Source organism: Erpetoichthys calabaricus, chromosome 16 (genome assembly GCF_900747795.2).
Source record: "Erpetoichthys calabaricus chromosome 16, fErpCal1.3, whole genome shotgun sequence".
NCBI classification, from domain to species: domain Eukaryota; kingdom Metazoa; phylum Chordata; class Cladistia; order Polypteriformes; family Polypteridae; genus Erpetoichthys; species Erpetoichthys calabaricus.
Window position 1 is genome coordinate 51,748,282 of NC_041409.2, and position 15,531 is coordinate 51,763,812.

At 42.4% G+C, this 15,531-nt stretch overlaps 1 protein-coding gene across 4 annotated transcripts in view; it reads right to left on the reverse strand.

Moving 5' to 3' along the window:
* inf2 (inverted formin 2) overlaps positions 1-15,531 on the reverse strand; it is a 198,689-nt gene that overhangs the window by 80,030 nt on the left and 103,128 nt on the right. For 2 of the 4 annotated variants that reach the window (XM_051920005.1, XM_051920003.1), the window contains exons 8-14: positions 14,517-15,161; positions 14,373-14,444; positions 14,058-14,300; positions 13,507-13,652; positions 10,734-10,795; positions 2,786-2,888; positions 44-129 (exon numbers count right to left, since the gene is read on the reverse strand). In XM_051920005.1, the coding sequence (XP_051775965.1) occupies positions 44-129; positions 2,786-2,888; positions 10,734-10,795; positions 13,507-13,652; positions 14,058-14,300; positions 14,373-14,444; positions 14,517-15,161 (1,357 nt within the window). The remainder of the gene's footprint in view (positions 1-43; positions 130-2,785; positions 2,889-10,733; positions 10,796-13,506; positions 13,653-14,057; positions 14,301-14,372; positions 14,445-14,516; positions 15,162-15,531) is intronic. The other 2 variants (XM_051920006.1, XM_051920007.1) reach the window with 2 other exon arrangements.

The following is a 15,531-nucleotide window of genomic DNA, read 5'->3' on the forward strand; positions in this document are numbered from 1 at the left end:
ATAAAGCATGAGCACTCTTGTGCATTGAGTATTAAACTCTTACCATGACACGCCCAAGAGCTGATGGTAAAACCTGTCTGCATTTGCAAGTTTATCTTGCTCTCCTTGGAAAGCCTTCAGATTTTCAATCTATTACAAAAAAATAAGAAAACAAGTTCAGAACAAGAAACTTCTTCATGAAAGAAGAGACGAGCATTTAAAAAACAACATATTTCAATTTCAAGTTGAGCCTTCAATAAAGAAACAAACACTGAATAATCTTCAGAGGTGAGCAGGTAATTTCTCAGGGGCAGGGGGGTCACCAATGGGAGGACACCACAGGCCTTTCCAACTCTTAAGTCATTGTTTTGTGTTCTTTTGGAAAACACGCTAATCCTGTTTCCACCTTCTCTGCTAGCTGATCACTGTTGGTCAGCTATATGCAACAAAACATTTTTCTTAGGTCATTTGCTTGGTTCCCTAAAAACGGTTCTGGAAAATTTGTTGCTCCAACTTAGACAAACTCCCCCCACAACCCCATGATGCTTTGTGAGGCCAGCAAGACATCACAGAGTTGTAGCAGCCCATCTTAGTGGGGACAGACCTCTCAAGTACATAGCGCTGATCCTAGTAGTTTGCTGGATCAACTGGATGAAATTCTTCTTCCGTTATGGATTGAAGAAGAACTGTTTAACTGGTATGCTAAAAATTAGCGGAACTTGAAAAATACATTATAGCACAAAACATTCATGCAGAAGGGAACTGTAAGCGTGAATTGGTGTGAAATATGTATTGGGTCTTAATGCAACGTCTTTTTGTACGGACTTGTATGTGACCTGTGTGTAACATGTGAGCCTTTCGCTTTAATAGTCGAAACTCTCGAGCGTTCCCAAGCATGTAAGGGCCGGGATATGCTTGCCGTTACTCAGCTCATACACTTGCAGACAACTGAGGCTACGCAAGCAGTGCACTGACTAAACTTGACGCACAAACTTTATGTAAATCTGGAGGATTCAACCAGGTGGCAGTGCAAGACATCATGGTGAGAAAACAACATCTGATTTCACTGTGCTGCGAGTTGTGGGAAGAAAGATGTTGAAGATAAAAATTTGTGCAAAACAAAGGTGGCAACAGAGACACAGAGGATGGTATGTGAGACCTTTAAATCCATCACATCATCATGGGGAATATGCAATGTTTGTATCGCCTATGTGAGAAATGGATGAAAAGTACCAAGAATACCGTTGTATGTCAGCATTTAAGCCTGACGATTTGCTTCACCGCTGGAGCACGCACACTGATCCTGTTGGAGCTGCAATACGGCCTGCCTTCACATTGCGCTATCCAAATTTTTGCTGGTAATGCAACTAACACATGTGTCATGTTAATTCCTGATGACATGCTCAGAGTGCTGGGAACGTGTGGCAGGCATGATACATGTGCAGAAGGGTTCTGAGTGTTAAGTATATCCCAGCCTGAAGACTCAAACAGTCCCAGAAATGCCCAGTATGCTCAGCTAGCAACAAAGAGTCATTTAGAATCTTAACGAAAACGCTCTAAAAGAACATGAAGCCCTGTGGAGCACAAAAAGGGCGAAACGGATTTGCCAAAAAGACAATCCAAACTAAGTCCCAATACCTTAATCCAAGGCAAGTCAATGCTCCCTAAGACTAAGTGGAGACACACAACACACTCACTAACTCCCTAGCGCAATCGAAAAAACCGTCAGGAAGTGCGGGAAACCCTCACCTTTACACGGTTGATGGCAGTCCCTGCCAATGATGGGTTGGTGATTTCACCTCTTGGGGAAATCACCCACAAAACACAAGGCACATAACAAATGTGATACAGAAATGCATTAACTAAGTAAATAAGATTAATAGACAAAATAATTAAAATTGAACAAAGCAGACATTAAACAAGAAAGTGAAGCCCAGTCAGGAGAGGAATCAAACAGGAAGGTATGAGGAATTCATGTACTTTAGAGTAGTCCGCAGGGGCAGCGAACAAAATACTTTCAGCTCAAGAAAGATGAGTGCCTGCCATTGAATCTAGCGAACTCATGCCTCCTGTTCCTGTTGCCACCGTCTGCAAGAAATCTGAAAGTTCCACTATTTAACTCTATTAATTTTATCTGCGGGAGGCACGGTCAGCACAGTGGTTAGCAACGCTGCCATTCAGCTCAGGTCACATGAATCAGCTCAGTCCCTCTGGGACAATTAAGTTCATCGCACCACAATAATCTACTCAAAACTAGTTCACTTTCTCCTTCCTTATTAACCAATGCATTTTGTTCAGTTTGGTGAAGTTCCCAAAACATTTCTGACAAACTCAAAGTAAAGCAAATTCAGTAGCGTTTGCGCAACACTCTTGAAAGATATACAAACCCACAAAAAAGTCACAAACTGGCAAACAGACATGTAGTACGGAAACAGATAATAAAAATCTGAATGATTAAGTCTGTGCAATAAATCGATTGTCTAACTGGGCACACTGGGCAAATTTTTTGGTTTCCACAAAATAAAACATATTTTAAGATGGAAGTCAAAAGACTTGGGAGGATTCATAAACTAGCCACAAGAAAAATATTTAAACTCCACACCCCAAGACACCCAAGCCAGGAATTTGGTCCAACGGTTCAAGTACAGCACTAGCCTGGATGCACGCTATGCCACCCTGTATTGTTAAATAAAAATTCCTCCCAGCTTTGCCCACCCAATCTTGAGTTGAGAGACTTGAACGGTCATTTCAAGTTTACTTACAAATAAAATAACAACAACAACCTAAAAACATTTATTTTACTCACTTCATGCTTCTCGGGAAGAAGTTTTAAAAGTTGCTTCAGGACTTCACCATCAAACAAGGATCTATCACCCGACCTTATGCGATTGATTACTTCTTCATTAGAGCTTGGAAACAGAAAAAGACCAAAAGGAATAAAAATTTCCAGACTCACAACTGTACCACATATTAAAAATGAAGGGGAATTCAGTGCACCAGTAACATCACTCACATTACAGCTGATGCAAAGAAACCCGAGAATCGGCAAAGAAACATCAATAGAATTAAAGAAAAAAAAAAAGCAGGCAGATCTTCAGATGTCTAGGTGTGGAATTCTACTGAAAATGCCAATATAAAAAGAAGATAATGAAAGATGATTAAATTAATTGGGTTAAATTCCTGGAGGGATAAAACTATAAATTTTTGAACTATAGACAATATATTAAAAAAATAAAATCAGGAGTGGTCTCCCCTAGACTTTCTCATATACTCAGATATGGGGATGGATATTTGAGGAGTAAACCGCAAGACAATGATTATATTATGTACATTAAAGAACCATCAACAACAAATCAAATCAAATTAATAACATATCGAACAATTATTATAAAAGTAAAGTTGAATAAATCAGACTCTGCAGCTGCAATAATAAAAGATAAAGTTCCATGTCTGGTTAGTGGAAATAGCCATAAAGTTGATAAAAATCTGCGTTCTGTACCTAATACTTGTATGCAAAATTTGGTTGACCTAAGTGAAAGCGTACTCAAGTTATCAATCAGAAGGCTCTGCCAGTTTAAATCCCGTAAACACCAGAAGTGACTCTACTCTGTTGGGCCCCTGAGCAAGTTACCCTTATTAAGCTTCATTCTGGATATGACATTAACCTGCAAGTAGGTGCACCAACTTACAGGAAAAACATTGTGGTTTGACAAAGTGACACTCCAGCCACCATAAAAAAAAAAAAAAAACCTCACACGGTTCCAATGTGGTGCTGAGGTGTCACCTGCTGCACTTGGGTCCTAATCCAGGTGGTTCGTTGTATAGTGGGTGTGGCGACGTGACGTATTGGTGTATGCTCCCAGCTTCTCTCTCTCTTTCAGGAAGAACGTTCTTCCAAGAACGATGACAGGTCAGCCCAGAGCCCATGTGGTACACACTCATGTATTACCAGTTGTCTAGGGACCACACTTTGAGAGGCACTGCTCTAGAAGATACATTAAGCTGAAATATTCCCGTTGTGCAAAAATGATAACAGAAGAATGATACCTAAAACTCAAATGCAAAACATGGTTGACCTAAGTGAAAGTGTACTCAAGTTATCGTGTTTACACACAGACAGAATTCCGAAAATGGTATTTTCTGACTCATGATTAATGACTCATTAATTCTGATTCATTAAAATCTCGAAACTGAATTTTTGTAGGATTCCAATACGTTCTCTATACTTCATATACAATAAAGTCAGGGAGGTCTAAATCTGATTCATTAAAATCTCGAAACTGAATTTTTGTAGGATTTCAATACGTTCTCTATACTTCATATACAATAAAGTCAGGGAGGTCTAAAATGTTGAGATTCATCAAAACATCGAATCTTTCGACGATTACAATAATTTCCCTATACTTTGTATACGCGAAAGTAAAAACAATCTGCAGGTATTTGTTCAAACAGACTGTGATGACCTACTAAACATTCTTGAAGACAATCTACCTAACTACATCTGCATTCGATTTCTTGGTATCTGCATGCACACTGATCATTCATTTATAACCTAACTATATCTGTGTACTCTTTATTCATAAAGCAATTTACAACCTAATGAGAGAATAACTAGAGGCAGCAAGAGACAGCACAGATCAAGTACAAGGATCAAAGCTTGTAGGTACAGCCATCCATCACCTTCATCCGTGTGTCACAGAACTCCAAGTGTGTGGTTAACATTAACAACAGCCCACCTGTGAGTGTAAAAAGCAACATCAGATACAGAGTTACAGCCAGATCTATAAGCACTTGGACTGTGACACAATTGTCATAAATTTTGGCTCTGTACACCACCACAATGGATTTGAAACAAAGCAATCATCATGTGACTGAAGTGTAGACATTCAGCTTTAATTTAAGGGGTTTAACAAAAATATTGTATGAGCCATTTAGGAATGATAGCCATTTTTGTACATGCTCTCTCAATTTTCAGTGGCTGAGAGGTATTTGGACGTTTGACTGAAAGCTGTTCCATAGCCAGGTGGGAGCAGGTCCCTCATTATTTCATTAACTAATAAGCAGGTAAAAGTAGGGAATCCATTCTGAAACTGCTGTAATTCCGGGAAAACGGGAATGGCCAAGCTCGCATATATAGCGTGTAAAAGTGTAAAAATCGATCAAGAAATGATAGAGTTATAGTTGAAAAAAATTAAGTGGCACGGTTTTTTGGCCCACGGTGTCGTGTGTTGCCGATTAATTCAGTCAACAATAGACCAGCAGCAGTCAGTCTTCCGGCTCCCACTAAGACTGAGCACAGTGGACTGGGAGGTGTCTGCACTCTGCAGCTCACGAATGCCGGGACGGGGCAGAGTTCATTGACGTCTGTGCTGTTGACAGCTTTGAACAACAACTTGGAATTGCAACGCGTCAGTCTGTTGCATCCGCATTATCTGTGCCAAGAAACTTGCCATCACAGAACGATGACAAGAAACTGGATGCATCAGTAAAAGCTGAAATGCCGGTGTTTCAGAGCAACGGCAAGCGCGGGCGTTGTTTAGAACAAGTGTATCAGTATCTGATGACTGTGCCGCCTACTTCAGTGGAGGCAGAGAGTGCTTTCTCAGAGGCTGGCATACTCTGCACGAAGTTGCGCTCTCGAATGGACGACCGCACGCTGGACACATTGTGCTTCTGCACTCTTAATACCGCAACTAATTAGATACATGTTCTTATATGACAGCATGAACTGCTTGTAGATAAGGTTAGTCTTTTACTGGTGTCAACACATTGCAGTAGTTTTATTAAAAATAAGTGTCAGTCGTTCTAAAACCGTTCACATGTGAGAGGCCCGTGCACTGTGTCATCCCCGGGAGCCCGGGATTCCCTAGGTAAAACGTCTGGAATTGATTCCAAGTCTGGAATTTGCATTTGGAAACTGTCAATGGAACTCTCATTATGGAGGTCCAAAGAGCTGTCCATGCAAGTAAAAACAGGCCTTCATTAGGCTGAGAAAACAAAATACACACCCTTTAGAGAGATGACAGAAATACAAGGAGTGGTCAAATAAACCATTTGGAAAATTCTTAAAATGAAAGAATGCACTGGTGAGCTCAGTAACACCAGAAGGCCTAGAAAACCATAGAAGACAACTGTGCTGGATGATTGAAGAATTCTTTCCTTGGGACAGACAGACAGACAGAAAGAAACCCCCTTTCAGCACATTCAGAACTTTGGAACTACAGACTGGGATATCCTGCAGGGATCACATAGTGAGACCATTGAGGAGGTTGTTGACTGCACTACTGACTACATCAACTTCTGTATGGACGTTGTAGTTCCAGTAAGAACAGTACGCTGCTATACTAACAACAAGCCATGGATTACAAGTGACATCAAGGGCCTTTTGAACCAGAAGAAAAGGGCTTTTAAAGGTGGTGATCAGCATGAGCTCAAGCGTGTGCAGAAGGATCTCCAAGTCCAGCTCAGGGCGGCAAAGAAGCAGTACAGGAGAAAGCTGGAGCAGAAGTTGCAGAATAACAGCATAAAGGAAGTGTGGGATGGGATGAAGATCATCACTGGCTGCAGCTCGAAGCGGGGTGCCACCATCAAGAGAGACGTGAAGAGAGCAAACCAAATGAACAACTTCTTTAGCAGGTTTGACCACCCTAACCCACTCTCACCTTGGAGTAATACACCCTCCACCCATCTTTCTGCTGATACCAGAATAGGAGAGACATCCCCACCCACAATTACAGCAGCGCAGGTGAGCAAAGAGCTGAGGAGACATCGTGCCAGCAAAGTAGCGGGTCCAGATGGAGTATCGCCACGACTACTGAAGATCTGTGCGCTGGAGCTGGAGAGTCCTCTACAGCGCATCTTCAACCTGAGCCTGGAATAGGGGAGAGTCCCAAGGCTTTGAAAAACATCTTGTATCACCCCAGTCCCAAAGGTATCACGTCCTAGTGAGCTGAATGACTTCCGGCCTGTCGCTCTGACGTCACATGTGATGAAGACCATGGAGCAACTGCTGCTTCACCACCTGAGGCCACAGGTCCGCCACGCCCTCGACCCTCTGCAGTTCGCATACCAGGAGAAGGTGGGAGCGGAGGATGCCATCATCTATATGCTACACCGATCACTCTCCCACTTGGACAGAGGCAGTGGTGCTGTAAGAATTATGTTTCTAAGACTTCTCTAGCGCCTTCAACACCATCCAACCTCTGCTCCATAGGGACAAGCTAACAGAGATGGGAGTAGATTCATACCTAGTGGAATGGATTGTGGACTATCTTACAAACAGACCTCAGTATGTGTGTCTCGGGAACATTGTGGTCAGCAACACAGGAGCGCCGCAGGGGACTGTACTTTCTCTGGTCCTGTTCAGCCTATATACATCAGACTTCCAATACAACTCGGAGTCCTGCCACGTGCAAAAGTTCGCTGACTACACTGCTATCGTGGGCTGCATCAGGAGTGGGCAGGAGGAGGAGTATAGGGACCTAATCAAGGACTTTGTTAAATGGTGCGACTCACACCACCTACACCTGAACACCAGCAAAACCAAGGAGCTGGTGGTGGATTTTAGGAGGCCCAGGCCCCACCTGGACCCCATGATCATCAGAGGTGACTATGTGCAGAGGGTACAGACCTATAAATACCTGGGAGTGCAGCTGGATGATAAATTGGACTGGACTGCCAATACCGATTCTCTGTGCAAGAGAGGACAGAGCCGGCTATACTTCCTTAGAAGACTGGTGTCCTTCAACATCTGCAATAAGATGCTGCAGATGTTCTATCAGACGGTTGTGGTGAGTGCCCTCTTCTACGCAGTGGTGTGCTGGGGAGGCAGCATAAAGAAGAAGGAAGCCTCATGCCTGGACAAACTGGTGAGGAAGGTAGGCTCTATTGTAGGCATGGAGCTGGACAGTTTGACATCCGTGGTGGAGCAACGGGCGCTCAGCAGGCTCCTATCAATTATGGAGAATCCACTGCATCCAGTAAACAGTGTCATCTCCAGACAGAGGAGCAGCTTCAGCGACAGACTGCTGTCACTGTCCTGCTCCACTGACAGACTGAGGGGATCGCCCCCCCCCCCCCCCCCCCCCCAACTATGCTTCAATTCCACCTGGGGGGGTAAACATTAACATTATTCAAAGTTGTTGTCTGTTTTTACCTACATTTTTATTACTCTTTAATATTGTTTTTTTGTATCAGTATGCTGCTGCTGGAGTATGTGAATTTCCCCTTGGGATTAATAAAGTATCTATCTGTCTGTCTCTATTTAGCTAAACCAAGAACACTCTCTGGGTGGTAGACATGTCATTGCCAAAGTCTACAATCAAGAGAAAACATCATCAAAGTAAATATAGAGGGTTTAACACCAAGTGCAAACCACTGGTAAACCTCAAGCATAGGAAGGGCAGATTAGACATTGCCAGAAAACATTTTTTTAAAAAGCCTGTCCAGCTCTGGAACAACTTTCTTTGGACAAATGAAACAAAGATTACCAGAATGATGGAAAGAGTATGAAGAAGAAAAGGAAAGGCTCATAATCCTATGAATACCGCATTATCTGTGAAACATGGTGGAGGCAGTGATGTGGCATGGGCACGTCTGCCAATGGAAGTTGGTCACTAGTGTTTATCGATGATATGACTGCTGGCTGAATTCTGAATAGTACAAGGCTATACTGTCTGCTGAGACTTAGCCAAATGCTGCAAAACTGGTTCACAGTACAGATGGACAATGAACCAAAACGTACTGCAAAAGCAAACTAAGTGCTTTTCAATGCAAAGTAGTGGAAGATTCTTCAAAGGCCAAGTCAGTCAACTGACCTCAACACAGTCAGACACACATTTCACTTGTTGAAAACAAAACTGATGGCAGAAAGTCCAACAAACAAGCAACAACTGAAAATGGCTGCAGTAAAGGCCTGGCATAGCTTCACTAGGGTGGGAACACAGCATTTGGAGATTGCCATGGGATCAGACTTCAGCCAGTCATTGACTAAAGGGATGTCAACCAAATATTAAAAATGGTCATTATATTTATGATTGTTTTTGTTTGTCCAAATACTTTTGAGCTCCTGAAAATAGAGGGACCGTAAATAAAAATGGCTGTCATTCTTAGACGATGTTTTTGGTAAACTCCTTAAAGCTGAAAAGTCTACACTTTATTCACATAATGATTGCTTTATTTCAAATCTGTTGTGGTGGTGTACAGAGACAAAACTATGAAAATTGTCAGTGTCCAAATACCTATGGACCTAATTGTATGTCAGGACAAGAGATACCATTCCATCTGGACGTTGGAGAATGCAGTTCATGCCTCAGCCTAAGTGTTTAATCTAAAAGCTGTCCAGAACAACATCCTGTTTTCACACTCCTGCCAAACCGGACTAAGCTTTCCAAAACTACAGATATAACTTGAATTAGAACCAAATTACTGGCAGTACTCTTAACGTGATACATACCATTAAGGGGTCTCCCATGAAGCTTTGAGCACCAATACTCGATTGAAAATTATCACAGGATTCAAGAATAGGTATATTGTTACACACAAGCACAAGGGAGGCAGCTAAAGGGTCTAAATGAGAGTAATTCTTCGCCAGACCAGGGGGTGACAGAGTGCACTGACCTTTTTTCTCACTTTCCTGTAGACTGTTCACGGGAAATCCTGCCTGGCCCGGATGATGTCACTTCCAGTGTGGAACATATGAACGAAGAGCCTTATGGTTCCGGCCCTTTTGAAGATGTTATGTCCGTGTCCGAGCCTATGGAAGAAGACTCTTCCACTTCTGCCCTGAATGACCTCACTTCCCTTGCTGGCCTTTAAAGACTCAATATTTTACCCTAACTCATCAGTTCCGTTTTGGACTCCGTACTAAGCATATCTGTATGAGGTGGCTGCCCCAAACCTTTTTAGGACTCTTGCGTCTGTTATTTATGACAATGTGTACTCAATGGCTTGCTAAGAAGAGGTGCTGGCTCAGTGAAACTTTGATCATCGGTGTGCACTGAAACTGATCAGAGAGCAGTTTGGTCCCCAGTGAAGATTCACGTCACTAGTGCACTGAGAAAAGCTGCTGATACTTTATGTTGACATTGAAAAAGGTGCCACTATTGCGTACCAGTGAGTACTTGCCCACTTCAAACACCGACTGTATATACATCCAGAATTTGCTGTTTATTTTGCTTATATTTTTCTTGTACTGGTATTATTCTAATTTAATAAATCCCACTCTGCTTTTAAATATCCACATTTTGTCATTATATCTTGAGGGGTTGACGTAGTTATGTAAATACAATGCACCTGGTATGGAGGAGACTGACACTTTAATTTTCCTCCAGGGTTAGCAGGCTTAAGAAAAACAATTCCAATAGACAACAGAACAGTAGGAGTAAAGCATCACTGGCTGCTAAGTGGCATTCAACCAAAGGATACATCAGCCTTCACTTGTGTTGACCATTCCTGAGGACCAAGAGGCATAGTTTACCTCTGCCGAACACCAGAGTTCTGTTCACGACAAAGCTGGTGAGTACCGAGGACTGACAGGCCTTGTAGGCATCACTCATAATGGAAGCTAAAGCATCTGCATCTTTCAGTGTGTATGATGTTTACGGTGCAAAAGTGGACCAAACCAATAATGAACTTGGAAAGGTCTAATCATCCCATGATAATACAATACAATGAAGGTGTTTTAAGCTTTTCGTGATTAAAGGCTGAAATAGGGGCCATACAACTCTGAAACAGTAGAAAAAAAATTAACTTACCACTTAAACTGCTTCAAAAAAATATTCAAATTCAGGTTTTTCTTCGGATCAAGAAAGGAAATCTATAAATTAAAAAAAAACAAAAAAAAAAAAAAAACACATACATTTGGTATGTCTTGGTTAATTAGCAGGTAAGGATGTTAAGGATTTAACAAGACTTGAAGCTTAAAACCGACTCTCCACTTTATGAACTTTTTCTTGCTCCTACTGCTTGTCTGGTTCACAGTCCCATCAGCTGAAAACTCCATCAAAGTCACTCAATCACCATGGCGCCTGTAGTGTCGGCCCACGCTACTGGGCTCAGGTCTGCATGTGCTTAACAGATGACATCACTTCTTTCTATAAACGTGTTTAGGAGGTATAAAGGAAACTACCAGCTTTACTGATCATGTTTGGAGTTCCGATGCCATCAATATTCCCAACAAAGTTTCATAGTATTCCACCGTTCTTGTAGACCATTTCTGTGCGCTGCTTAATTGATTGTGGGTTCTTTTGCACTCACTAGAAGCTAGTTGGGAAGGCAGGCGCTTGCTCAGGCTGCACATCATTAGCTTATATTTGGTCAACAAGATCACAAAGCAGGCTTCACGATAATTTCATAGTCTGACATGATGACTTCTACTTAAACTGTGCGTGCAAATATTCATAACTGTAATAAAAATCTAGTGGGTCAAAAGTCATTGGAAACTTGGTATAAAGACATTAATTTGACACAGAGACATCAGACACATCACAATAATAACCCCGTAAATGCAGAGTAGAGATGATTTGTCCCAGGACAATAAATCAGGTTCTCCTGTCTAATATAAATATCCTCACATTGATGTGTTATACATATTCTACATGAAGATACAGTAATTAAAGACAAAGTGGATCCAGAAAGTATTAAGACCCCTTCACTTTCTGCACACTAGTGTGCTGTAGAATTAATTTCAAATTGATCAATTTGTTAATTTTTCCCCATTAAGCTACACTTAACAACCCAGAACGACAAAGTGAAAACGGGTTTTCCAAAAGGTCTGTAAATTCATTAAAACCAAGATCTCTCATTTATAAAGGTATTCAGACACACACTTGTGCCGAGGTTGCTTCATTCTCTTTGAGATGCGTCTAACATTTGAAGTCCATCGGTGGCATACTGAACCGATTGGACATCGTCTACAAAGGCATACGTGTCCCTGTTGTAGAGAAGGTCCCACAATACACACTGCAAGTCAGGATTAAAACCAAGAGAAGAAGTTAAAGGAATGGACTATAAACCACCACAATCAAATTGTGCTGAAGGAAAATTGCGGCAAAGGGATAAAAGCATTTCTAAAGCTTTGAATATTCCCAGGGGCACAACAGACTCAATAATTGTGAAGTGGAAGAAGCTTGAAACCGCCAGGAGTCCCCCTAGAGTTGGTCATCCAGCCAAACAGAGTAATTGGGCAAGAAGGGCCTTGGTCGGAGAGGTGACCAAGAACCCAACAGTCACACTAAAAGAACTTCAGAAGTCCTCTGCCGAGATGTGAGAACCTGTTGGAAGAATGACCATCTCAGCAGCACTCCATTAATTAAACATTTATAATAGAGTGGCAAGATAAGCATCACTTCTGAATAAAAGGCATGTGACAGCCCCCCTGGAGTTTGGCAAACAACATTTAAAGAATTCAGAGAATGAGGGGGAAAAAAAGGATTATCTGGTCTGATGAAACAAAAAGTGAACTCTCTGGGCAGAACTCAAAACACTACGTCTGCTGAAGACCAAGCATTGCTCGTCACCTGCCTAATACTGTCCCCTATGGTGAAGCAGGGTGGTGGCAGCATCATGCTATTGTGGTACAAGGACAGGGAGACTGGTCAGAATTGAGGAAAGGATGAATGCAGCCACACACCGAGAGGACCATTAAGAAAACCTGCTCCAGAGAGCAGGCCACCTGGGGCAACAGGTTCATCTTTTAGTATGGCACTGACCCAATGCATACAGCTAAAACAATGCCGTGACTGTCCCGGAGCGGCTCAGCCAAACTCCAGAGTTAAACCCTATAGAACACGTGTGGAGAGACCTGTAGATGACAGTTTACAGACACTTCCCATCAGGATCTACAAGGGAAGAATGGGAAGAACTGCTCTAATTCAGACTTACCATGAAGACTCAAAGCTAAAGTGCTACCAAAGGGGCTTTTACTAAATACTGAATGAAGGGACTGAATATTTCTAAGAACTAGAGATTTCAGATTTTGGTTTTTAAATACATTTTCAAACCTTTACAAAAAAATGTTTTCACTTTGTCATTATGGGTTAGTGAGTGCAGATGAATGGGCAACAATGGAAAACGTTTTCATTTCAAATGAAATACAATGAAGTGTGAAGAAATTGAAGAAGTCTCAATACTCTTTCTCAACTCCATTAAACAAATCCAAACACTTCAGTTTTTGAAGTGAGAAAAATGTTTACTGTAGAACATCAACTGTTTCACAGAAAATGGATGAATCTTCAAATAACACTTTAATTCAATCTCTAGAGCAACAGGTGATCTTAGATGTTTTTATTGTACTTGGTACTTTTGACATTTCATTTAATAAGTGATTATGGTGACTACCGACCGAGAGCAATATCTAAGAGGGACAAATGGACCCGATATTGCAAAACTGATGGATGGATTGAACTGCTTGTCAAAGAAACAGTAAAGATAGTAAACTTACAGTTTATCAGATTGTTATCCTCAAATAAATACAGTCCAACTGAAAATCCCAATTGAATGTTGACTGTCCGTACCATCAAGCCTCACCTCTTTCAGCTCCTTTTTGACAACAGGCGTTGCTTCTTTCTCTTTGGGTTTCACCTCAGGCAGACAAAACAGCTGCTCAATGCACGAATAGTCTGGCTCAAGTGGGCTGTCACACTTCTGAATGGAAGCCCACATAGAATGACCATCTGACAGGACAGAATACAAAGAGAAGATGAACTCAATCACATCTGCTCTGGTTTTATTTATGTTTGCTAGCCAATCAAATAAAGTTCTGCGTTTTAATACACTTTATTGATCATGGCACTGGAGAGTGGGGACATGCTGGAGGGTCAGAAATGCTAACAGGAATTTCACTCTATGCAGGACTTTACTACCAGCATCGCCATCAAGACTGAAATGTGCAGTAAGTTTTGAGGGGCAGAGGCAAGCTCTTCCCTACACATTACCATTTCCCATTTTTCAAAGTAATCACGTGTACATGTGTAATGTACTAAAAGTATATTAACACACTTAGGAAATGGACTAATGATTTTTGTAGCCCAAAAACTATTTTTTAATTCTATGAAATTATTTTAATGACATATACATACCTGTGGTGACACTGGAAGGCAGTTTCTGCCAGTTCAGCTTCTTCATTCTTAAACTTGGGCACTGGCTGGGTTTGTAAGCTGTTGGCTGAAAACATCCAAGACTGTAACTACTGTGAGCAACAATCATGTCTCCTCCACCAAATGGTGGTGGTGGAGGGGGCATCATGCCACCTGGCAAAGGTGGTGGTGGAGGGGGCATCATGCCACCTGGCAAAGGTGGTGGTGGAGGGGGCATCATGCCACCTGGTAAAGGAGGTGGTGGAGGGGGCATCATGCCACCTGGCAAAGGAGGTGGTGGAGGGGGCATCACGCCACCTGGCAAAGGAGGTGGTGGAGGGGGCATCATGCTGCCTGGCAAAGGAGGTGGTGGAGGGGGCATCATGCTGCCTGGCAAAGGAGGTGGAGGAGGGGGCATCATGCCACCTGGCAAAGGAGGTGGAGGAGGAGGCATCATGCCACCTGGCAAAGGAGGAGGAGGTGGTGGTGGAGGAGGCGGGGTCATCATAGCTCCTGGAAAAGGAGGAGGGAGCGGTGGTGGAGGAGGCAGGGGCATCATAGCTCCTGGAAAAGGAGGAGGGGGAGGTGGGGGTATTACAGCACCAGGTAAGGGAGGAGATGGAGGTAGAGGCACCATGGTACCTGGCAATGGAGGTGGAGGAGGGACCACCATTGTACTTGGTAGGGGAGGAGGTAGTGGAATCATAGCACATGGTAAGGAAGGTCCAGGTGGAAGAGGTGGTACCACCATGCCCATTAAGGGAGGAGGAGCAGGAGGTAGTGGTATTGCTGTGTCTGGAATGGAAGGAGCCCTGGCATCCAGGTTAGAGGACACAGATTTGACAATAACTTCCTTCTGAGAATCTGATGACACACAAGAGGGGCGTCCTTCAGTCGCCAGGCAAGAAGCCTGCAGTGATTGGTCCAGGGGAGATACAGCAAGCAAGGGGAAGCCACTGTCCTTGGATGAGCCATTCCTTTGCAACTTTCTTTTCCCTTCAGAAGCAAAACACTTTGGTGGTGTGTCATCTGTGGCATTAGGATGACTCAGTTTCCGCTTATAGCCCATCATTCTTTCCAGAATATTTTCAACAGACTCTATGCTCTCTGTAGAGACATAAAAGGGACAAATACACTCCCCTCTATAAAAGTGAAATAAAATATAAATGAAAAGCACTTATACATCAATGTTCACCTCTGTGCCTACCAGGGGTGTTGAACATTCGAACCAAGAATAAGAAACATTTGTGTGTTAGAGCTTGGTCCATTTGGGAAACTTTTGTGATTGAGAAAAACAAGAAGCATAATCAAGAGAGTGCTTAAACTGGAAACCTACATTTTTTATCAAGAAGATCATTAAACCTTCCCGAGTATGGATTGTAAAGTCTTTGTGAATAAAGATAAACTTGAGTCAGACTTGGGGGTGACATGTTCAAGGGTACTGAGATTCTGCTGCCATCTAGTTGATCAAATAACA